Here is a 26,555-nt window from a genome sequence, read left to right on the forward strand (position 1 = left end):
TATTTCATTGAAATAAATTATGAGGAAAAGTAAAACTGTAAAAGAGATTGAATGTAAAGGTGAACTCATTAGTAAGTAATGGCTACATATAGTCTGTTTTGCTACGACTGCAATGAAAAATTATTTGGTATACAATTATATGATTTAAGTTTGTTTCAGTGTTGGCATCATAAGGTGAAAATATCGCATCGACGTATAGAGTGGTATAGAAACCCGTAGTAATTATCTAATGCAATCACTGTCTGATGCAAACATCAAAATCATCTTCATTAAAAAATAGTAACAAAACAATATGTTAGCCTTAGTAAGTATAGTTACCTACAATAACAATATGTTAGCCTTAGTAAGTATAGTTACCTACAATAACAATATGTTAACCTTAGTAAGTATAGTTACCTACAATAACAATATGTTAACCTTAGTAAGTATAGTTACCTACAATAACAATATGTTAGCCTTAGTAAGTATAGTTACCTACAATAACAATATGTTAGCCTTAGTAAGTATAGTTACCTACAATAACAATATGTTAACCTTAGTAACTATAGTTACCTACAATAACAATATGTTAAGCTTAGTAACTATAGTTACCTACAATAACTTTGGTGTGTTTTGTGGTTATGATCTGCAAAAAAGTATAACATTACAATGTACTACGTGCAGAATTCTTACCTACAAGACAGACGTGTAACATAAACGCTGAATCTAACTCATATGACTTTAGCTCACTAAAAACATACTTGAAGGAAGTTTTAGTATGCATCCCAGTAAACGTTTAACCAAAATTTTATCACTTATCTGTTTGTGAACCCGCATTTATCAAAACGGGTGATGCTGAACTGAGATACCCTTACCAGAATTTAATTGAAATTAAATTTTGACGATTGTATATCAGTTCAGCTGTATTGAGGAATTATTGTTGATATCGATTGGCGGAAAACAAATTAGCTTTAGTACAGCAAGGATGAAAAAGTCTCTATGGAACTCGAGGACAAAGCCCTAATACGGCGAGGATGAGAAAAAATTCATGAAACTATATCGTGTTTCATAGAGTTACTATAGTTTCAATTATTTTGTCATTTACTGCATAAAATTTGGAAAAGGATGTATAAAGTATATAGTAAGAGCTATGAATTGTAAGAGCCTTCGTGGACTGGTAGTCAGACAATTGGAGTATATAGTAAGAGCTATAAATTGTAAGAGCCTTCGTGGACTGGTAGTTAGACAATTGGAGTATATAGTAAGAGCTATGAATTGTAAGAGCCTTCGTGGACTGGTAGTTAGACAATTGGAGTATATAGTAAGAGCTATGAATTGTAAGAGCCTTTGTGGACTGGTAGTTAGACAATTGGAGTATATAGTAAGAGCTATGAATTGTAAGAGCCTTCGTGGACTGGTAGTTAGACAATTGGAGTATATAGTAAGAGCTATGAATTGTAAGAGCCTTCGTGGACTGGTAGTTAGACAATTGGAGTATATAGTAAGAGCTATGAATTGTAAGAGCCTTCGTGGACTGGTAGTTAGACAATTGGAGTATATAGTAAGAGCTATGAATTGTAAGAGCCTTCGTGGACTGGTAGTTAGACAATTGGAGTATATAGTAAGAGCTATGAATTGTAAGAGCCTTCGTGGACTGGTAGTTAGACAATTGGATTACAAACTGACAGTTAAAATCATCGTGATTAAAAATCTAGCAAGCAGTTCACTTTTAGTTCAAAGATTTTAATAGCTATAGCTGGACAGGCAGACATCCAAACATAAGACCACAGACGACGACTAACTTATAGATTCATATAGATAATTATATAAACATATAAATATATTAGTATTATAACTGATTCTAATGCTCTATAGTTGTATATAGGTATATATTCACACCAATACATGAGAGCGAGTCATGTGACATATGCGGAAAGTCATGTGACGTACGAGGATAAAATCTGGCAGATGGTTGAAGTAAACTGTATGAAATAATCTCTATGCCATAAATCGTGCTTAAAAAAGCCTTGGGTGTTTGCTAAGTCTTTTATAAAAATAATATATTTTGCTCTTATATCATATTATATTCTAGTATATTATCTTGTGATATATTATATTGTGCTGTTTTTAAAGTTCGACTACGCTGCACATTTATAATATTTATGCATTTACTCTTGTTTATCAACGACTAGTGGACATATTCAAAAGACTTTCGTGTAAGTTTTTATGTGCCTTGCCCACCTGTTCAATTAGTTTATATCAATGCTAGCTGATGTCGCTCATGTCCACAGAGAGCATAAATAATGCAACAGACATGTTATTTCATGTGGACTATTGATTGTCAAGCCTCATCTCGGACTCTACAATGTTCTCTATTGATTTTTGATAATCTTATTGTTGGGGCACGCACAAGCGACAACCCACCACTATAATTGTACAGTAAGATATGAGGCTATGACTGGGAATCAATGAAAACATAATGGACCTGGGGAGGCTAGTAGAATAATAAAAGGGAGTGGGTTGAGCACATGATATCGAGTGCTCTACAGTAAACGGATAAAAGAGTTCTACTCAAGCTACCATATTGACACATTTATAAATTTTTCTATATCAGACGTACCTACTCATTATTTAGTATTAGAGGTAAGTAGAGAGTCACAATATATGTGCAAATGTAGTTAAATAGAAACTCAAGTCAAATAGAGAAAGTATGAGCTCTACAAGTATGCACTGAGTTCTAACAGTTGAGGGGTTCACGCGGGAATCTCTCGCCTATCCTCAAAGTTTGGGTTAAATAATATCATTTAACTAAGTGGGTATTTGTATGCTATTTTTATATACAAAGGTTCATGTGCAGAGTGGTTTGTATTTTTGACAGAGATCTAAAAGAGCTAATGGTGAAAATTGCTAAACTTTTGAATTGGAGGTATTAGTCGAGAAAGATTTAGTTTCCATTATTAAAAGTTCTACAGGAATTAGAACAAACTGCTACTTGAAGTGTCTTCCATACTCTGCGTTTTTAACAGAAAAAGGCTTGTCCTAGTCACTTGGAGGAGACTGCCTAAACCGCCAGATGTCTACACCCATTCAGTATCAGTGAGTACTTAGTTACTAATAGTCAGTCAGTTATATAAGGTATCTATTTGATAGACTGAGCATATGTCAGTTATAGAAGGTATCTATTTGATAGACTGAGCATATGTCAGTTATAGGAGGTAGCCATTTGAGAGACTGAACATATGTCAGTTATAGAAAGTATCCATTTGATAGACTGAACATATGTCAGTTATATAAGGTAGCCATTTGAGAGACTGAACATATGTCAGTTATAGAAGGTAGCCATTTGAGAGACTGAACATATGTCAGTTATAGAAGGTAACCATTTGAGAGCCTGAACATATGTCAGTTATAATATGTAATTATTTGAGAAACTGAGTATTCATCAGTTATAGAAGGCAGCCATTTGAGAAATTGAACATAATTTATGTCAGTTATATATGGTAGCCACTTAATAGACTGAGCATATGTCAGTTATAGAAGGTAGCCATTTGAGAGGCTGAACATATGTCAGTTATAAAAGACAGCTATTTGAGAGACCAAGCATACATCAGTTATGTAAGGTAACTGTTTGAGAGACAGAGGCCCTCCTTGACCGTGTTTCAAATAGGCAGAATAGTTAATCAAAAATTGTGTTTTAGTAAAGCCTTAAGCTCCTTTTTGCACTATGAATGTAGGATTTATTGTTTAAAGTGTGGCGTTACGCTTAATTGTAAATAATTCTTCTAAATCTCAGAGTTAATAGTCATATACAAAATATTATTTCAGTGTGACGTGACCTCATGCTATTTTGCCTCCATATTCTTCAAAGCTGAGAATTTAATATTTGTTGATAATGTCAATAATTCAGTTTGAACGAGCTTCTAGACCAGAATAATGAATTTACATGGAACTCGTTATGCTCTAGAGACAGAGGAGTCGCTACAACTGGCTGAGTGAACAACAAAATTAGTTGAGCAACTTAACTAATACTATATTTAGCTTAATTGTGTCCATCTGTTCATGGCTATCACTCTAGGACACAAATACTTCCTTCTTTGTTTAAAGTTAATAACACAGTTTTTCTCTATCCAGCTGCATATTTCTAATCAATGAGCTAGTAGCAATAGTACTAAGTTGTGTTTGTATTAGGAAACTTTGCTGTTCTTTTACACGTTAGTCTCATTCATTCAGGCAGCGGTCAAAGTGAATAACAGCGAACCATTAATCTAGTCTAATCAAGCATACTCCTTACTAATATTATTAATGCTGCCATCGGCTGTCCAAAGAGTGCTTTAACCAAATATCAATAATTAATAAGCAGCATTAATGTCACCATGACCCAGCGGTTGCCCAAGGTTGATTTAAATATCTGAACCGTCACTCGCCTGTCTGTTTGTTATCTCTTCACTGATTCGTCTGTTAATCTATCTTACCCGTGCATGACTTGCGTTTGTAATTATCAGTTTAGCTACATGTCAGACTTGCCGTTTTGTTCTGTCCACAAACCAAAGTTTAAAAAACAATCATTTCCTCAAGCTATGTCTGTGAACAATTGGAAGATAGCATTACATTGTATACCAGACTACAATTTACAGAATTCGCTATGAATTTGGGTTGTTAAGTTCTAGCCTACAGGCTACACATTCGACCATCTGTTAACAAATATCAGTACTTTAGAGCAAAGAACTGTAGCTGACATGCCATAACAAGGAGGCACTATGATACTTTTAGATGATTCCTTTATTTCGATCCTTTAGATTAATTATATGTTCTTCCATGTGTTTCTAGGAATCTCGGAAAGTCTGGTCTTCGAGTCTCAAATGTAGCTTTAGGTAAGAAAATGATAATTTAAATATGCCTGGTATGTAATCTGAGACCTTACATTAGTAAGTACAGAAATTGTAATTTTAAAAAGCCATTTTATTAGCAGCCATTTCGACTGCAATTTCTAGCAAGTAATCATTTCTTGAACAACTAGTGTCATATCAACCACTTCCTTAACAACCTGTGTCATATCAACCACTTCCTCAACAACCAGTGCCATGCCAACCACTTCCTTAATAACCAATGTCATATCAACCACTTCCTTAAAAACCAGTGTCATATCAACCACTTCCTTAACAACCAATGTCATATCAACCCCTTCCTTAACAACCAGTGTCATATCAACCACTTCCTTAACAACCAATGTCATATCAACCCCTTCCTTAACAACCAATGTCATATCAACCCCTTCCTTAACAACCAGTGTCATATCAACCACTTCCTTAACAACCAGTGTCATATCAACCACTTCCTCAACAACCAGTGTCATATCAACCACTTTCTTAACAACCAGTGTCATATCAACCACTTCCTTAACAACCAATGTCATATCAACCCCTTCCTTAACAACCAGTGTCATATCAACCACTTCCTTAACAACCAATGTCATATCAACCCCTTCCTTAACAACCAATGTCATATCAACCCCTTCCTTAACAACCAATGTCATATCAACCACTTTCTTAACAACCAGTGTCATATCAACCACTTCCTTAACAACCAGTGTCATATCAACCACTTCCTCAACAACCAGTGTCATATCAACCACTTTCTTAACAACCAGTGTCATATCAACCCCTTCCTTAACAACCAATGTCATATCAACCCCTTCCTTAACAACCAATGTCATATCAACCACTTTCTTAACAACCAGTGTCATATCAACCACTTCCTTAACAACCAGTGTCATATCAACCACTTCCTCAACAACCAGTGTCATATCAACCCCTTCCTTAACAACCAGTGTCATATCAACCACTTTCTTAACAACCAGTGTCATATCAACCACTTCCTTAACAACCTGTGTCATATCAACCACTTTCTTAACAACCAGTGTCATATCAACCACTTCCTTAACAACCAATGTCATATCAACCCCTTCCTTAACAACCAGTGTCATATCAACCACTTCCTTAACAACCAATGTCATATCAACCCCTTCCTTAACAACCAATGTCATATCAACCCCTTCCTTAACAACCAATGTCATATCAACCACTTCCTTAACAACCAGTGTCATATCAACCACTTTCTTAACAACCAGTGTCACATCAACCACTTCCTTAACAACCAGTGTCATATCAACCACTTTCTTAACAACCAGTGTCATATCAACCCCTTCCTTAACAACCAGTGTCATATCAACCACTTCCTTAACAACCAATGTCATATCAACCCCTTCCTTAACAACCAGCGTCATATCAATCATTTACTTAGTAACCAGTATTTTAAGAATCAGTTGTTAGCACTGCATGCTTATAAATAGTTGACTTGCAGAAAGCTTGGCTGTGCTTTATTAAGTAGCAAATGCATAAATGTAACAAACAGGTACATAGATTTAGGCTAAGTATATCCTTTAAGAATACTGCATAGGTTCCAGCAAATGTTGTTGTAGGATTTCTAGCTACTGGTCCCTCTTAACTTCTTCTATCTGTCATAATTGCAGGAACATGGATTACATTTGGCAGTCAAATCACAGAAGAGGTGAGTTGCTATAAAAATCCTAGCATATTTTTTTAACACCAAATTCAGAACAAGTTTGTAGGCCGTTTTTATATTTATTTAAGAATTCATCGTAATTTGTTTAATTCATCTTCCAGCACGCAGACCTCGTAATAACTGTTTGATATTTACTGAAGGTAAGTAACATCATAATAATTGCATTACTTAAGACCAGGTAAAAACTAAATATAAAAAATACATTATTAATTGAAAGGCTAAAATAATAACTAAGGAGAGTTTTTTTATAGTTAATTTACTTTCGGAGCATACGCATGGGAGCAAAGGCTATTGCATAGGTTCAAGGCTCAAGGTCTACTCCAAGTTGAGTTAGCTCATTTAAACTAAGTTTGCTAGTGTATTTTATAATATTTTCTATTTGGTTTTATACTTCATTTTTAATTTCTAGCATCCTGTTTGTTTAAGAATCTAGGAACATTTTAAGGGATATTTAACAATGAATGAGTAATTTGTTAAAGTGGTTTGGTAGTTGCCTTCCCTTTTAACAATGAATGCTGAGTGATTTGTTAAGGTGGTTTGGTGGTTGCCTTCCCTTTTAACAATGAATGCTGAGTGATTTGTTAAGGTGGTTTGGTAGTTGCCTTCCCTTTTAACAATGAATGCTGAGTGATTTGTTAAGGTGGTTTGGTAGTTGCCTTCCCTTTTAACAATGAATGCTGAGTGATTTGTTAAAGTGGTTTGGTAGTTGCCTTCCCTATTTGATAAATGATGTGTCATTTATCTATACTTATACCGGTACAAGACCTTACTGAAACGTTTCCTATTCAGTGCTTTGAAAACCGTATTTCATATTCGTTGTTGCAATCATCATGATAGAAGTGCCTGAAGGCCTGTTAGTCATCGTTTTTCTGAATGCATGGCCGCACTGTACAAGCATTGTTCAGTGTTAGAGTCAACTGAATCACAAATAATATACCGCCTCTTAGCTTAGCATTTTCATATATTAAAATCTCGTTAATATATTTATAACAGTTACAAATTTGTGCATTCCAAAAAGTATATGGAATGAGGTTGTTTATAATATACAGCGTGATATGATCATCTGTGCTTGCGTTCATTTAAGTGGTGATAGTGTTCTGGGGTAAGCTTCACATGTCAAAATTGTTATACATTTCAAAACAAGTATTCCTATAACAACACACTTAATTTAGTTTAATCAATTATAGAGATAAAAAGTTTAAACTAAGGATAAATATTTTGAAGAATAATGCATATAGCAATATAATATTATGTAGTACTTAAAACCATAATTGGTTATAATCTTAAGTAGAGGTTTTTACTTCAATAGAACTACAAGTGTTGAGGTGTTATTACTTTAATAGAACTACAAGTGTTGAGGTGTTATTCCTTTAATAGAACTACAAGTGTTGAGGTGTTATTACTTCAATAGAACTACAAGTGTTGAGGTGTTATTACTTTAATAGAACTACAAGTGTTGAGGTGTTATTACTTTAATAGAACTACAAGTGTTGAGGTGTTATTACTTTAATAGAACTACAAGTGTTGAGGTGTTATTACTTTAATAGAACTACAAGTGTTGAGGTGTTATTACTTTAATAGTACTACAAGTGTTGAGGTGTTATTACTTTAATAGAACTACAAGTGTTGAGGTGTTATTACTTTAATAGAACTACAAGTGTTGAGGTGTTATTACTTTAATAAAAAAAAGCTTTATAGAAAAAGTGATGTATGCATATCATCTTATATTACAACATTATTCCCTCACGTATTAAACCTTTAACAAAAGACATAAATAAGTATTTATCGGCATACAGTACAATAAAAGTAGATATAAGACGTAATCATTAATTGGTCTGTGTCATTATTAATAGATGTATATAATTATTAATAGTGAAATTTCAATACTAATAGATGAATGCTATTATTGGTAGTTTAATATCAATAATTATATCACAAATATATATTTCAGAAATTCCTTGACGTAATAGGATTTCCCTATATAACAATACATACTTTATAAACATTTATAAATATATGTAAATGTATATAAATAAAAATAAATAATTATATGTAAATGTATATAAATATACGTAAATGTATATATATATATAAATATATAACTGTATATAGGTGTATATATAAATATATGTAAATGTATATACATTTTGTATATATAATTATTTGAGTGTTTTACACCTGAAATAGAGCTATACTTAAAAAGGTTTTTGACACACCATATTTTTTGTAAACAGATTTATGTCCTTTAACTAGTCAGAAGCAAATTTTCTTCTCAAACTGCCATCGGATGTACATGAAGGAGGAAGGAAAAAGAATGATAGTCTGCTCCTCCTACTAAAAGGATTGCAGCTTGGTTGTGAGTGTAACTTCTTCACGGTGATAGTCACATAGCATGCTTTCTTGTAGATGGCTGAGGAAATCTTGACTTTAGCATATGAAAGCGGTATCAATGTCTTTGATACAGCAGAGGTCTATGCAGCCGGCAAGTAAGTTGGTTCAAACAGGCTGTAGCCAGTTTTTATTTTTTAAGGAGAAAAATTGAAGTTTTATTGTTTTACAATAACAGACAAACATGAGACTGAGTCATTATTATAATGATAGAGTTGTTTAGCAGACATATAAGTCGATATTATCTAAATATTAATAAGCTTTCTTGAACGATTAAAAAAAGCCATGAATGGACTGAGTATAATTATTGATAAGATGACAGTTTTGAAAAGTAACATTTCATGTAGATTGCTAAAACTAAATATGACCACAAACTTTGTACAAGTCAAATACAATACTAGCAATATCTAAATACCTGGTTTTCTGAGAAACTACTTACTAAGATTGAAGCTATAAGCAATATTCACAAGACAATGTTCACATAACAATATTCACCATACAATGTTCACATAATAATATTCACAGTACAATCTTCACATAACAATATTCATAATACAATGTTCACATAACAATATTCACCATACAATGTTCACATAACAATATCCACAGTACAATGTTCACATAACAATATTCACAATACAATGTTCACATAACAATATTCACCATACAATGTTCACATAACAATATCCACAGTACAATGTTCACATAACAATATTCACAGTACAATGTTCACATAACAATATTCACAGTACAATGTTCACATAACAATATTCACAGTACCATGTTCACATAACAATATCCACAATACAATGTTCACATAACCATATCCCCAATACAATGTTCACATAACAATATTCACAAGCAATCATTTATCAATAAATTATGATCATATTTAGCTGTAACAAAAATGGTTGTAAGGTCATCTAAAGTTCAAGCACTGGATTAAACATTTATCTCAATGGGAAATACTAACTTTTTATATGAGGGATACTTCTATTGATTATCAGGAGTACATTCATGCAATATGCATGAGCTATTACTACTTGCTCTTTAACCATGGCTACGATGATTAACATTGCCTGCACACTGTTCCTCTCTGTCTAGCAGGTGTAGTGTAGCTGGCTGTTTCTCTTTGTCTACCAGGTGTACTGTAGCGTGCACACTGTTCCTCTCTGTCTAGCAGGTGTAGTGTAGCTGGCTGTTCCTCTTTGTCTACCAGGTGTACTGTAGCGTGCACACTGTTCCTCTCTGTCTAGCAGGTGTAGTGTAGCTGGCTGTTCCTCTTTGTCTACCAGGTGTATTGTGGTGTGCATGCTGCTCCTCTCGGTCTACCAAGTGTGCTGTAGTATGTATGCTGTTTCTCTCTTTAGACTAGGTATAGTGTAGTGTGCATGCTGTTTATCTCTTTAAACTAGGTATACTGTAGGGTGCATGCTGTTTCTCTTGGTCTACCAGGTGTAGCATAACTCTTGTTTATGGATGAGCTAAACTAGAGATAAATTCCATCCATTGTTACAGGGCTGAGATAGTACTAGGAAAGATTCTGAAACGGAAGACTTGGAGGTAAATTATTTTGTATCTCTACCAGCTCTAACAAACTGATAAACTAGTAAAGAGCATATCACTTATGTTACTATAATACTGCAATAACATATACCGATCACTAGAATAAAGAGAAAATCTGGTATACTTGTATCTTTAGTATGTTCTAAGACATGATTTATTCAGTTTCTGATGTTAAATTAACTCTGACGTTTAGTGTGCTCAAACATTAGGGCTTCAGTGTATTTTAATATTTAGCAAACTGTGATGCGTAGTTGACTCCAGTGTTTCATGCACTATATATAGCGCATACGGTACTTTACTGCTTGCAATACTTTGGTGCTTGATTTAACTCAGTGTTTAATGTATTATGATTAGCAGTGTTTCTAATATTCGTCGTACCAGTGGCTGATGCTATTTAAATGATTGCCATGTTATAGTATTTGAAGTACTTTAATGTTTGCTGTAGTCATTGTATTGTATTTGTATTGTGTATATTGTACTGATTATTGGTTGTTAATTAGATACATCTATGTTATAATCATAAGGGTGTCGCTAAAAATAGTCTTACAAGTTTCCAGTTTGTGCTAATATTATATACGTATATGTTACATCTATGCAATATTGTAGAATCAATATGGCTGCCATTTTTTGTAATTGTAGGAGGTCAAGCTACATAATAACAACCAAGATTTATTGGGGAGGAAAGTAAGTAATCAAATTCCCATCAACTTGTTTGTAAGTAGGTCTATTTATGTGAAGGTGTCATTTAGGCATGCGTATTTGTGTGGAGTTGTCTATGCAGGCATGCATTTTCATGTGAAGTTGTAGACATGTGTAATAATTTAGAGTTGTGTATTTGAGCATGTGTATTTATGCGAAATTGTGTTTGTAGGCATGTGTATTCACATGGGGTTGTGTATGTAAGCATGTGTATATATGTAGGGTTATGTATGTAGGCATATGTAATCAGGTAGAGTTCTGTTTGTAGGTGTTTGTATTCAGGTAAAGTTGCCTATGTACGCATGTGAATTTATGTGGAGTTGTGTTTGCAAGCATGTGTATTCATGTGGGGTTGTGTATGTAAGCTTGTGTATCTATGTAGGGTTATGAATGTAGGCAAGTGTAATCATGTAGAGTTATGTACGTAGGCGTTTGTATTCAAGTAGAGTTACCTATGTAAGCATGCAAATTTATATGGAGTAGTGTTTGTAGGCAAGTGTGTTCATATTGAGCTGTGTATGTAGGCATGTATATTTATGTTTAGTTGTCTATGTAGGCATGTGTACTCATTTAGAGATGTGTATTTGGTCATGTGTATTCATGTGGAATTGTGTATGTAAGCGTGCATATCTATATAGGGTTGCGTACGTAGGCATGTGTAATCATGTAGAGTTTTGTATTTAGGTGTTTGCATTCCGGTAGCATTGCCCATGTAAGCATGTGAATTCATGTGGAGTAGTGTTTGTAGACATGCGTATTCATGTAGAGTTGTGTATGGAAGTGTGTGTATTCATGTAGAACTGCCTATGCAGGCATATGAATTTAAGCAGAGTTGTGTATGTAGGCATTTGTATTAATGTGAAGTTGTGTATTTAGGTGTATTTATTCATGTAGAGTTGTGTATATAGGCATGGGTATTTATGTGCAGTTGTGTGTGTAGGCATGGGTATTCATATAAAGCTGCCTATGTAGGCATGTGTATTTATTTAGAGTTGTGTATGTAAGCTTTACTATCATACATTTAGTAATAAGAAGGACTTGGTCTTTTATAAAGCTGTAATACTAGCATTTACGCTGTGGATATGTGTGCAGTATAAGAGACAAAAGAAGTTATTGGTTCACTGAGCATACAGATGTACTAGTAGCTCAGTCAGCTCATTGAGTTTACCAACATTCAGTTGTAGAAAAGTAACAGCAAATTTGTTCAATGCTTCTGTAAATTAAAGATAAGCTATAAAAATGTATGAACAATTTTAGAGTGAAAAAAAACAGTAAGAAACATTTTTAATACTTTATAGTTGTGTCGCTTACCATTTAGTACAACTATTTTTAGGGCAGAGACTGAGAAGGGGTTGAACAGGAAACACATCATTGAAGGTATGAACAAATGTGAAACTTGACTCTAAGAAAATCTCTCACTCAAGTGAAACCTTTCATCAAAAGTGAAAAACAATTCTGTCCATAAAAATATTTAATGGCTGTCTTAGCATTTTTTACAAAAGGTCGAAGTTGCGAAGGTTTTTGGTTTTACAGTTCAAATAACTGGTGTCATGTTTTTAGTATTGACTACTGTTTAAATTGAGGCTTGCAAAATATTCCTGAGTTACAAGGTAACGGGTTTTATTCTAGACCTTGAAGGAGTTCGTATTGGATTGTTCAGTTTATTATTACTTGTAGCAATAGTTTCTTTTTTACAATTTTAATAATGATTCTTATCTGTTGCTGCCTCTACATATTACATATATAAAGGTATACACGAATATTATGTTATATATGTATAGATATATATATATATACATGATAAATATATATACAATATGTATACATGGTAAATATATATATATATCTATAAAAAATATATATATATATTTTTTTTATATATTTAAATATATATATAATATATATCTATAAAAAAAAATATATATATATATATATGTATATGTAATGTATATATATATATATAATGTATATACATGGTATATATATATGCAAAGCATATATATATATGGTATACATACGGTGTATATATTATACATACAGTTATTATGCAGCAGTCCATGTAGCTTGCTTTAATACAGCCAGACTCCGCATAGGATATTAGTCAGAAAACGTATCTACCACTGATGCAAGGATTTAACACTCTCATATTGAAAACTTTGTCTTATTAGAAAAGCCTTTGTTTAGTCTTCCTTCAGAACATTGTGTCTAGCTTGTCACGCACATATGCGTAGACTAGTCTAGTTACGTGCTAATTTAATATTAAAGCGACAAATTTTAGCATATAATTGTCTGCCTGCACAACAGGCCTTTGCTTCTATAAGCATACAATTCCAAATTAAATGAGATTCTATCCTTTTACATTTTTTAGATATAATACATGTGTGTGTACCATAAAAGCATCAAAATGTGAAAGGAAGTTTGTAAATTTTTTAAAAGGTTTTTGTTAAACAATAACTGGAGTTATTGGCCATTCTTGCTTCTAGTGGTTGCATTATCCTGTTTCACAGCATAACCCTGTTTTACAACATCACCATGTTTTACAACATCACCCTGTTTTACAACATCACCCTGTTTTACAACATCACCCTGTTTTACAACATCATCCTGTTTTACAACATCACCCTGTTTTACAACATCATCCTGTTTTATCTTTCAATTTCAGGGCTTCGTTCAAGCCTTGATAGGCTTCAGCTAGATTATGTTGACATAGTATTTGCAAATAAATCTGATTCTCTGATACCAACAGAAGGTAAGGCTGACCCATTCTCAACGACATCGGCTGCTTCTGGAAGAATCTTTAGAGTAGAAGGTAAATCAGCCAATCAAACAAAATAATTTTTAAAGAAAACAATATATGCGATGATGTGATTTTTCAATTGTGAAGTTATCCTCTCCTGAAGAAAATTGGGAACTAGCCAAGTTGGCTTTACAAGCTGATCATGTTCTATTATAGCTTCTTTACTTTTACAGTATTTGTATTTTGTAATCTTTGGTATGTGTTTATTTTTTAGTGCACTAAGGGAATGCCATTAGCCACTTCTCACCATTCATCCAAGTATCCCAGTGAACTTGGTCTATCATTGGTTTACATCTGTGTAATACACTATGAGTTTCATGACTACTCTGCTGTTGTTCCTAGCATGGATGCAGCTGTGTATTAATAGTAAACTCGTGACTCTTAAATCACTCGTATGTTAAATGCTGATATGCCAATTGTAATATATAGGCTGTAATGTTTAAAACTAGTCCAGGTAACTGCTCAATGAAGGAAACATAAAACTATTCTAGAAAATATGTTTATGACTTACTATTTTGACCAAAAAATGCAAAATTGACCATTGCTTCCTTTTTGTTGTATATGATATTACGAGAGCAAACAATTCAGTGTTTCTACAATGATTGCTTTTTACTGGTGCTTGCGTAATCTTTTGGTTGTATTTGCAATGAAAAAGTCTAAAAATCATTCATTTTGACTACTTGAAAACTTTTCTGTTGGTATCGACTGAACAGCGGATCATCCTTCAGCTGATTGTGACTTGTATGAAGTCTTTACTAGTAGGTTACTAAGCAGTCTTACTGTAGTTCTACTGATTAAAGCAATTGGAGTTGACGCATAGACTCTGTAGCTGCGAATGATAAAGCATCGATGAAGAATGTGTTTATGGCTATATGTCTATGATGTATATTTTACTTCACATAAGAAACTGGCCTGCTAATACTCAAGTCTATCAGCTAACATTCCACTTTGTGTAGGAAAGTAACAATACAAGGAAACAATGTTAAGACACTAATTAAACAAATGACTAATTTTTATTTGAGCCACCAGCGTTAGTGTTTAGCTATTGTACAAAGGTTGCTGCATGGTGCATGCTTGAGTGTAGCCCTATAGTTTCAGGCTGTCCTAAGAGTTGAAAGATGATGTTTTTACAGCAAGATCAGAAATTAATTGTATACAAAAAGTGTACATTTAATATCTTTGTGTTTTCTTTGTAACATTTGCTACCACTCGAGTACAGACAGCTACTACTATGTTATCTGATGATTTTGCTCTAAAAGGTTAATAAAAAGTTGCAGCACTCAAAGCTAAAAGTGACTCCATGCTATAAAACAATCAAACGGGGCAGCTTAGCAGCAGACGATATTATTGTAGACAAGCCAAGGTTTCGGTTTAATCCTAAGGTTCTATGTACGATAATTTCATGATATGCAAGATATATAATATGTATTATAATATAATATGGTATGGTGTGATATGATATTATATAGAATGGGGTAGATATAAGGTAATATTAAATAATATCAAAAGTTGGCTATATTAATCATGCATTTAGTGTAATACAATGATACGAGACCAAAATTCAAGTCGTAGCTTACCAAACAAATAAATTAAGTACAGTCGTACTCATCTGTAAAGTGATAATGGCAGCAGGCAACAGGCAGCAGGCAGTAATGATATCTTAAGAAGCAAACAAGCTAATAAGTGACAAGGTATTGAACTTGCCAATACAACTCATTTTGTGTAGATGTAATTTGGGAGCTCAAGTTACAGATTGTTAGTTTAATATGTATTTAAATAGTTCCAGTCTGAATGTGTAAGTTTTTATAGTTATTTATTCTCTATATTTATTAAATATTATTAAACATTAAACATAAGACTTAATGATATTCATTTAAATATTATTAAATATTAAACATAAGACTTTATAATATTCATTTAATCACTATTAAGTCTGAGTTTACTCATCTCACTGCGCATGAGATAATCAACAAAACGACAGCATAGAGCAGTTACCATGACAACCTGTGATCAATCATGTTAATCAATCATGGTCTAAGTAACCACTGCATCGCCAGGTATAAAATGGACAAATGTTGAAAGGCCAGCAACCAATTTTTGAAGTTTTGCTCGATCTGTGAACCTAATAGAATCCTTCTTTATTTATGGTTAAAGTGATGTTATGTACAAGACTGTCGCTGTACGAGTGCATGTTACTACCCCCTACCCTATTGTCACACCAATTTCAGAGATATGTGTACTAATTTTCTAACAACAAAGCTATATTCTGATACTACACTTTTGGCACTGCCCAAACCACCTGCACACCTCGTCAAGAATGTTTACACCACACCAACTACATTTTAGAAATTGTCCGAGCTTTCACATATGTCATCAACCAAGGATGGGCCATGTACTGGGGTACATCTAGATGGTCAGCAACTGAAATTATGGTTAGTAGTATTATTAACATCTTAGACTTTGTTCCAGCCGTACATCTTCCATGTTCACAGCAAACCATAGCTAACTGTTTTTCTTTTTGTGTTGAGGCTAATTATAATCAGTACATACGATTTACTCTTTATTTTCATATATGTTTTACTCTAATAAGAGTCGTGCCCATCCATCTGTTCAAAACCGCAGTTGAGAGTTAGAAAAAAAAATCACACCGTATGGGATTTGAACTCTTTAGGATAATAAAGGAAAATTCTGGTCACTAACAAAAACATTTATGCTGATTGTATCACCAGGTGAAGTTTTAAATGTATCGTATCTGTCATATTGTTAACAAAGTTGCTGTTTTATTTTTCTCACAGGAAGCCTATTCGGTTGCGAGACAGTTCAACCTCATTCCTCCTATCGTAGAACAATCAGAGTATAACTTCTTTCAGAGAGAGAAGGTCGAGTGCCAACTTCCTGAACTCTATCATAAAATCGGTCGGTAACTATAAGTGCACTTAGTTTAGCCTATTTTATACTGTGTCCTCAACTCAGTGGATAGCTCGAATCACCCACATATTGTATTCTAAACTCTGTGGGTAGCTTGAATCACCCACATATTGTATCCTCAACTCAGTGGGCAGCTCGAATCACCTACATATTGTATCCTCAACTCGGGGGTAGCTCAAATCACCCACATTTTGGCCTCCCGTCATATCACATCCTAAACATGGCAGATTGCTCCTGTTTTTTTTTACAGATTAGCATATCTTTAGCTTGACCTCATGTTATATTCTAAGCTTGGAGTATTGTACTACCCACCCTTACTTAAGCTCATTTTGGTGGTAATGTCAGAACTAACATAAAAATTGTTAATAATCCAATGCCTCAAATACCATTAATTTTAGTAAACCCTTTTGCTTCCTCCAAGCAGAAGCAAGTCCACAATTTCAATTTGTAGTTCTCTCATTTTTTTAAACTAGTTATTCGCAAATAAAATTTCAAAAAATAAATTAACTGTATTGGTAATGCAAAATGTTTTCCTATAAAGTAAAATTTTTCATCAGTTGTCAGATAAAGCTGTCATTGAAATGATGGCTTCTAAAAACATGCGCCATGTTTCAGGCCTTGGTACCATGACCTGGTCTCCTTTGGCCTGTGGAATTCTAACTGGTAAATATGAGGATGGAATACCGGTACATTCTCGTGCAGCGCTCAAGGTTGGTTAGGATTTGGTTCATTGTAACCCAAATATATGGTATGATGCCTTGAAATTTATACAGCATACCATTCACACTCTCTGCTGTGAATTGTAGCACTGCTCGTGGCTGAAGGAGAAGATTTTAAGTGAAGATGGAAAAAGACAGCAACAGAAGCTAAGAGAGTTAGCTCTTATTGCTGGGAGGCTGAAATGTTCTCTCGCTCAGCTAGCTATAGGTAAAACCTTCTAGATTTAAACACAAACTCAGGCTAAGCAGTCAAACCTTTGCATATAACTAATTCATTTGTTTCACGCGTCTAAAGGGTTGTATGTCTGAGCAAGTATTTCTATCAAAAAAAAAAAAAATATATATATATAACTGAGCGGCATAATCATGTCGCAGGTGTTGTGTATAGAAGTCTATGTGATGAGTATGGCCTTAATAAACCACAACACTGGTGGGAAGCTCCTGGTAAGGTCAATGAAAATGATCACGCTAAGACCCTCTGTGACTTCTACATCCGTACTGACAAGCATGTCCAAGCAAACCAACCAGATATAGTGGTGGTGGACAAGGAGAACAAGAGGGCTACTATAATATATATAGCAGTACCCAATGACTACAATATAGCCAGCAAAGAAAAAGAAAAGGTCGAGAAATATCTCCCTCTTGGAGAAGAGATTGAAAAATTCTGGGATGTAAGAACAACTGTAATCCCAGTAGTTATTGGGGCACTGGGCGCAATAACACCGGCGCATAAAATGTGGCTTGCTCAAATACCAACAGCAATCAACTCAAGTGAGTTGCAGAAAAGTGCGCTATTGGGAACAGCTAAGATCTTGAGGCGAGTGCTCAAACTCCCAGGTCTCTGGTAGGAGACCCGAGTGAGAGCAGAAATTACCACCCATACGGGTTAATCGGGTGAGAAAACAATATATATATATATATATATATATATATATATATATATATATATATATATATATATATATATATATATATATACTATACTATATAATATATACTATACTATATACTATGCTATATACTATACTATATAATGTATACTATACTATAATATATACTATACTATATAGCCTCTATACTATACTATATAGCCTCTATACTATATACTATACTATATACTATACTATATACTATGCTATATACTATACTATATACTATACTATATACTATACTATATACTATACTATATACTATATACTATATACTATACTATATTACTATATACTATACTATAATATGTACACCATTTAATTAGTTTGACAGCTCAGAAATACCTGTAATAACTTTATAACAAATGTTGGAGGTAAAATGGCATGACATACAATTAGTTAAAAATCTAAGTAGCAAAAACTATCTTTCAAAATTAAATTAAATTGATAAAGCAATGGCATTGATTCTAGTACATTATATATAATAAACTAGATGGCAAGTCATACATGTATGTAGCATCAGTAGATTCATAAACTGACCATCAGTAAAGAGGTTTTTATTGCCACTTTCCCTTAGAGACATGCTAATAGGAATGTAGTCTTGGCAAGACTCAAGTTTGGAGATAAACTGAAAGATATAAGAAACATATATTTCTCTAATCCAGCATGTATATTTTTAGTTATTTTTGCATTTTTATGGGCTCCTTTAAATTTTGGCGGGCTCCTGAGGCTTTACTTAGAAGGCTGCCTTATACATAGTACATGTATGTTTAAAATTACTTTGGTTATCAATCTTTCATTGCTATGTAAAATTTTGTGTTTTCACCTGTTCTCATTTAAATGAAAAAATTTTAAAGAAGAGAATGTGAGAACAGAAATATATAAAAAAGTAAAAAGGGTAAAAAACATAAATATGTAAGAATGCAGATGCTGAAGCTAACAAAGATGACCGAAAGCATGCAAATGAAAACCTTGTGATATTATTTTGCGTATCATGTAAGAAGAATTAATGATCAAGAGATAAACTCACATAAAATTTATTCATAGCCTCCTGAGCCATCTTAATGGATGAATTAGTCTTTAATCTTTTTGCAATGAGATGGTAACTCCAATCTCCAATAGTTATTATTCTGCTTTTAGCTTGGTGTCTGAAGAATGAGAACGTGCAATGTGTTGTCTTAGGAGTGTCCAACTCTGACCAGCTGTATCAGGATATACAAGCATTAAAGGTAGGGCAACTTCAGTTATGATATAGTCACATCGAGAGTATGTGAGGCACTCACCCCTTGCAGTTATACATATAACCACACCTAGTTTTCACTACTATACAAGTACAGCGACCTAGACCCTAGTACTAAATCTAACTTGTGAGAATTATCTGCTGCGTTGTTTCAGTGTGACACTATGCCTGTTTAGCATCTGATGCTATAGTTGCTATACAACTTTTCTTGCTTGCTACCAATGCCGCATTGTCTACACACGCCGCACCTATCATGCTATCAAGGTAACATGCTGAATGTCTAGTCTCCACTGCTGCGGCACATCTCTTCTATTCTGTAACCTTTCTTCCTTAATAATATTATAAAAGGTTTTGTGGACTAGTAGTTTACTGCCATTCCGCCAAGGGGCGATAGCCTAAGTTGGTTGTTAAGAAAGCAGATAACTCCTTCAGTAGGTAAAAAGTACATTTAAAAGTATATGGGTAATTTAGGGAAGTTGTCCACCCCAGACTTTGTTGCTGATCAGCAATAAATCATAGCCAGACTTAGCTCCCCTTGCCACTACAGGTGTATAAATTTGATGATCACTATACAGGCAGAGCATTCAAGTTACTTTTCTCTGGAAAACACAATAAACCCTTTCTGTGAAAAGTATTCGTCATGTGGTTGAAACTACCCTCAATGCAGCGCTTTTTATATCTGTTACCATACAACGTTGAACTTGTTAGTATACAATAATTTTAGTGTTACTTGACAGTGTTAAACTAGTTGCTATGTCATACCACTTGGCACAAGAAATATTTGGTTACAAATAAGCATGTTATATTACAAGCAGCTTAAAGAGAATTGGCTAGAAAAGTGTAAAGATTTTTAAGCCTTTTTTCCTGGTACATTGTTAGTCTGTTCTTATCAGCGCAGACAACACACCATTGATATAGGGTCAGGTTATACGCGAGTTTTGTTGCAAAATGACTCAAGTGGGCTGTTTTACAGGTGTTGTCTTATATACTAGTTTCCATACAGCTATAGTGTAACGACATCTGGGTGCCCAGTGCTACGTCGGACAAGCAGATCATGTTCCGATAGGGTGATACCGTAAAGCGATGGTTGTGCAATGCCTTATGTCAGAGTAGAACGCTTCAATAAAAAAACATTCGGCATATGAAGCAACAGGAGGGCAAGAACTATGTGCGTACGCACACACGCACACACGCACAAGTGCGACGCTGTTCGTTATTAAGGCTGTTTCTGTGACAGCATAGCAGCGCTATATGGGGTTGTGTCGCTAAGGTATTACTTTATGGAAACGTTTTAACAGTAATTCGGCTTACTCACTGAGGCAAGTAGATGCAATAGCAAATAACCAGAAGAGAAATTGTGTGAAGAGAAATTTGCTCTTTGATTTCTGACCCTCGTAAATATTCTTACAGATATTTAAATTGGCTTCAAAAATCACAAAACCAGATTTTTGTTTGACTCGTTTTATTGGAAGGCCCCCAACCGGAATCAGTTGTAAAAACCATGTGAGGTTAGAGTTGTCTTCCATAGTTCTGGTACACGGTATTGGTTCAGTCGGTGTATTTTGCTTGCTACGCCAATGCTCAGTCTATAATTGAAAAACGATACAGATAAATAGAGGTATTATCACCAACAGTTGAAGAGAAGAGATCATTTTATGAAAATATAAATAAAATCTTGCACTAGTCCAACTTAGCAAAAACTTTCTTTTTTGTTTGGCTTTATGCTTTACCAATGTTTGCTATGTTTTATCGCTTTGCCTTGCATTTCAACACTGCACCCGCTTGTTGATTCCCTCATCATATTATATGTTATCTTTTCTCTAGCTTGTGAAACATTTATCTTCCCGTGTTATGCTTGAAATATCTGCCATTCTCGGGCCAATGTATGAAAGAGTCCAGTTGGAGGATGATCTAAGCAGCCCTGTTCAGCTGCACCAACTTGACTTGCATTCGAAGATAATGTCTAGATCGCAGTAGTTGTCTCCTCTTCCTTCTATACGTATTCATCCTATCTATTGGTAACTAGATGTACTTTTATCTGTTTCATAAAGATGTGCTTCTGTCTGTAATCCAGTAACATTGAAAAGGAAAGTATATAAAAAATGAATTGAGTTAACGATAATTTTTGATTGTATGTAAAATTATTGCTTAAAATCATTTAAGCCCTCCACAGTAAAACAACTCAAAAATGCCCTTTGTCACTTGATGCTCAACAGTGTAATGCAGCTGATTTACATTAAAAGATATCTCAATGCGGGTCTCTAATAGGACAAACAAGTGACAATTTTTATTTTATTACATATTTGTTTATTTTAAACAGATTTTCTGGGCAAAAAACAAACTTAGATTTTACCTGTCTTTGCTACTATTAGTATTATAACCAGTTTCGAGAAGCAAACAAGTTTGGAGTTGCTTTATCATTATTTTTAAAACTTTGTTTTACGCTGATTCTCAACTTGCTTTTTTATAATTTTTCTATGAACACTCGTATTTGTAAACGCTGAAATATATTTGCCATAGATGTTGTTTGACACCTCTCATTGGTTGCCTTTGTGTATTACTGTTCATCTCATTGGTTGCCTTTGTGTATTACTGTTCATCATTTGACAGAATTGTAGAAAAGTTGGCACTACCTCCAGAAACCTCTTATTTTCACTATTACTACTATGTGCTTACCCACCTACCTAATAATACATATAGTTTTCTGAAGGCTAAATTGAGATTGAAGCTTATTAGGTCAATAAGGCAATCTGTTCCGTTTCTGTACTGACCATAGGATACATAAATCCTATGACAGTCCAGTAATTGAAACCTCTTATTTACTTCAGGTTGTAGCCAGGATCTCCTCTTCAATAACTCTACAGATAGAGAAGATCCTTGGTAACGCCCCCATCAATGGTTCTCGCATCGAAAAATAGTTCGCAGTCCTTACATATAAGAGACAACCGAAAACGAGCAAACCAGTAAGAAGAATCACCTTATGATCACATCAAAATAAAGTGCATTCTCCTCGTTCATATATTTACAGCTGCCTGTGGTGTTGTCTGATTTAAGAAGTTTAGAACACGTCACAAAATGGATTCTGTACACTTAAAAGTTGAAGTTGACATTTGAAATGGTCATAGTTAGTCACTCACTGACAGCTTACAGTAATCACTTGTTAAAGATATTCAATCAGACTGGCTGCAGGCAGTGGCAAGGTCGGATATCATTTCATCCCAGTAAGGTTATGTTGCTGATACTGTATGTAATTATACTTTCCTGTCTCCACATCTATGCACAGAGCGATGTGTTTATGTACAAACTTAAATTCTTGCTTGATGCAATATTGCAGTTTTCTGTAACTCTACTTCCTGTCGTAGTATTTTTATATAAAATACAAATAGTTTATTATCATGTTTATTAGGATGATTTTTAAAGTTGATGTTGACTCATTTGAATTGTCAAAGTTTCAGTTTATTTGAAAAACTTATAAAAGAACTTGGTGCACATTTAATAACAAAAAACTCCCAATAGATTGTCAAATGTTGGTTTACCTCACCCTATCATTGCTACATACATACTGACATAACTAGTAGAATGAGTGTCTCGGAGTATCTCTATGTTTGTCTCTAGAATCAGTGTCTCGGAGTATCTCTATGATTGTCTCTAGAACACAGGTGCTGGGGTATCTCTATGGTTGTCTCTAGAATGAGTGTGATAGAGTATCTCTATTATTGTTTCTAGAATATATGTGCTGTAGTATCTCTATGATTGTTTCTAGAATAAGTGTGCTGGAGTATCTCTATGATTGTCTCTAGAATCAGTGTGCTGGAGTATCTCTATGATTGTCTTTAGAATAAGTGTGTTGGAGTATCTCTATGATTGTCTTAAGAATAAGTGTACTGAAGTATCTCTATGATTGTCTCAGGAACACAGGTGCTAGAGTATCTTTATGATTGTCTCTAGAATATGTGTGCTGGAGTATCTCTATGATTGTCTCTAAAATAAGTGTGCTGAAGTATCTCTTTGTTTCTAGAATATGTGTGCTGTAGTATTTCTATGATTGTCTCTAGAATAAATGTGCTGGAGTATCTCTATGATTGTCTTTAGAATAAGTGTGCTGGAGTATCTCTATGATTGTCTTTAGAATAAGTGTGCTGGAGTATCCCTATGATTGTCTTTAGAATAAGTGTGCTGGAGTATTTCAATGGTTGTCGCTAGAATAAGTGTGATGGAGTATCTCTATGATTGTCTTAAGAATAAGTGTGCAGTGGTATCTCTATGATTGTTTCTAGAATAAAAGTGCTGTAGTATCTCTATGATTGTCTCTAAAATAAGTGTGTTGGAGTATCTCTATGATTGTCTCTAGAATAAGTGTGCTGGAGTATATCTATGATTGTCTCTAGAATAAGTGTGCTGGAGTATCTCTATGATTGTCTTTAGAATAAGTGTGCTGGAGTATCCCTATGATTGTCTTTAGAATAAGTGTGCTGGAGTATTTCAATGGTTGTCGCTAGAATAAGTGTGATGGAGTATCTCTATGATTGTCTTAAGAATAAGTGTGCAGTGGTATCTCTATGATTGTTTCTAGAATAAAAGTGCTGTAGTATCTCTATGATTGTCTCTAAAATAAGTGTGTTGGAGTATCTCTATGATTGTCTCTAGAATAAGTGTGCTGGAGTATATCTATGATTGTCTCTAGAATAAGTGTGCTGGAGTATCTCTATGATTGTCTTTAGAATAAGTGTGTTGCATTATCTCTATGATTGTCTTAAGAATAAGTGTACTGAAGTATCTCTATGATTCTCTCAGGAATACAGGTGCTGGAGTATCTCTATGATTGTCTCTAGAATAAGTGTGCTAGAGTATCTCTATGATTGTCTCTAAAATAAGTGTGCTGGAGTATCTCTATTATTGTCTCTAGAACTTGCATGGTGGAGTATCTCTATGAATGTCTTTAGAACAGGTGTGCTGGAGTATCTGTGTGGTTATTATGGGCAAACATAATTATTAGAGTGCTAATATACAGCGACCATGGGTGAGCATAAGGAATCAATACAAATATATACTTTTTATCCCTTGTTGTCACACATGGTATATTACGCAGCTGAGATGCCATATACATCCATATGTATACATCCGCATATACATACATCTATATATAATGTATATATGTACGTATAACTTACTAGCAATATATAAGTAGAAATAGCCTCAAGAAGATGTTTGAAGTGACAAATTGATCAATGACAGTTTATATGGTAAGTTTATCAGTAATATCCGCATGGCTGATTGTGAATTAGTTTTACACGATAGAAAAGGATTTAGAGACTGTAAACCAAGCTGAAAGAGAAACATTCAACCTACTACCAAACGCTTAGAGCATGCATTTGCTGCGAATTTAGGTTGGCATTCACAAACAACCACTCATAGCTATAACATACGGAAAGAGTAGACAATTCTTTGGAATTTTAATTTGGTTTTATTGAGGATTTTGTGTGAAATTTAGTCAGGTTCTATAATTTTAAAAGCTAATTAGTTTGAATATTCTGTAAACAGACCATAATGTCTGTAACAAATACAACTTCCTGATAAACTGTGGAAAACAGGAATAACTCGAACACAGATATCTTGAACACTTTCATAACTAATGTGGTTTTGTTTGGTATTTTCCTAGGCAATGGTAAATCTTCCTAGGCAATGGTAAATCTTCCTAGGCAATGGTAAATCGCTTTAGGTTTGTTGCTCAACAGCTATCGAGTCTTTGATTATCACTTTAGAAGACCCCTTTATTCCAAGCCATAAACATTAACTTTTAGCATTTCTTAGACATCCTTATTAGCCAACTCTAGTTGGCAACGTCTTTGTGTTGGCGACATCTCTAAAGGCTTGCAAAATGGTATTTTACGAGACATCCAAATTGCGATGGCTCCACGATAGCAAGGGAAAGCGTGGAAGCCTACAGATGAATTTCAAATCATGATGGAGCTCTAAGCAGGACAAAAGCTATCAGTAATATCAAAATGAGAAAATCTCCCAGAAAGTATGCTGTTGATACAGCTTAAGCAGATAAGGTCTATGAAGGATAAGGTCGCTGTGTGACTAAAGTTTACAAAGGGTAAGACATCCTTCAATGTCGCGCAATGAATCGGATGGTGTGTTGACTTGAATTAAACTGGTGCTTAATGAAGGCGTATCTATCGATAAACCAATGTTACTAAAAAGGTTATTAAGTTTCTTCAGGATTTAGGAAAGGATATCTCTGTTTCTCAGAGATGGATCGACCGGTGGAAGAAATAGCATTCTATCAGTGGTCACAGAGTTGTTGGAGAGTCAGACGTGGTTAATGTTAGAGAAGTGAAAAAGTGGAAGGATGAAGCACTTCATTACCCCAAATATATGATGATGATGACACATTCAATATGGCCACAACTGAGTCGTTTTACAAGCTAAAGTTTGACAGTGTCGAAAGGGGAGAAGCGTAGTGGAGGGAAGTTGTCAAAAAAATGACTGATTGCGACACTTTGCGCTAATATGTCGGGCACTGAGAGGGAAGTGCCTATCGTAATAGAAAAGTTTGGAATATCAGATCATACTTCCAATGGTTATATTCTTGAGGTTCAAGTGATGATAACTCGTGAAACGATGTAAATGCTATGAACATACGTGAATGAAATACGTAGCAATGAAAGGTGGATAACAATAATGACAGCTGGGTACAGCAATGATTATTTATAAGGCAATAA

At 34.3% G+C, this 26,555-nt stretch overlaps 1 protein-coding gene across 1 annotated transcript; it reads left to right on the forward strand.

Annotated features, from left to right (window-relative positions):
• Positions 1-3,027: 3,027 nt before the first annotated feature.
• Positions 3,028-22,905, forward strand: LOC137408892 (voltage-gated potassium channel subunit beta-2-like). Its single transcript, XM_068095512.1, has 14 exons — positions 3,028-3,075; positions 4,807-4,850; positions 6,509-6,546; positions 8,968-9,047; positions 10,468-10,512; positions 11,155-11,199; positions 12,548-12,591; positions 13,877-14,023; positions 16,358-16,443; positions 16,807-16,927; positions 17,555-17,649; positions 17,746-17,866; positions 19,728-19,816; positions 22,656-22,905. Exons 1-14 carry the CDS (start codon positions 3,053-3,055, stop codon positions 22,743-22,745), a joined length of 1,068 nt encoding a protein of 355 aa, XP_067951613.1. The 5' UTR covers positions 3,028-3,052; the 3' UTR covers positions 22,746-22,905.
• Positions 22,906-26,555: the final 3,650 nt, after the last annotated feature.

This window comes from Watersipora subatra, chromosome 11, assembly GCF_963576615.1.
Source record: "Watersipora subatra chromosome 11, tzWatSuba1.1, whole genome shotgun sequence".
In the NCBI taxonomy this organism is placed as follows: domain Eukaryota; kingdom Metazoa; phylum Bryozoa; class Gymnolaemata; order Cheilostomatida; family Watersiporidae; genus Watersipora; species Watersipora subatra.

Excerpts from the sequence above, each read along its gene's own strand:
- LOC137408892 (XM_068095512.1), top strand. The coding sequence starts at position 3,053 with ATGTCTACACCCATTCAGTATCA. Across the intron at positions 9,048-10,467 it reads GAGGTCTATGCAGCCGGCAA|GGCTGAGATAGTACTAGGAA; the intron begins GTAAGTTGGTTC and ends CCATTGTTACAG. Across the intron at positions 19,817-22,655 it reads AGGATATACAAGCATTAAAG|GTTGTAGCCAGGATCTCCTC; the intron begins GTAGGGCAACTT and ends TATTTACTTCAG.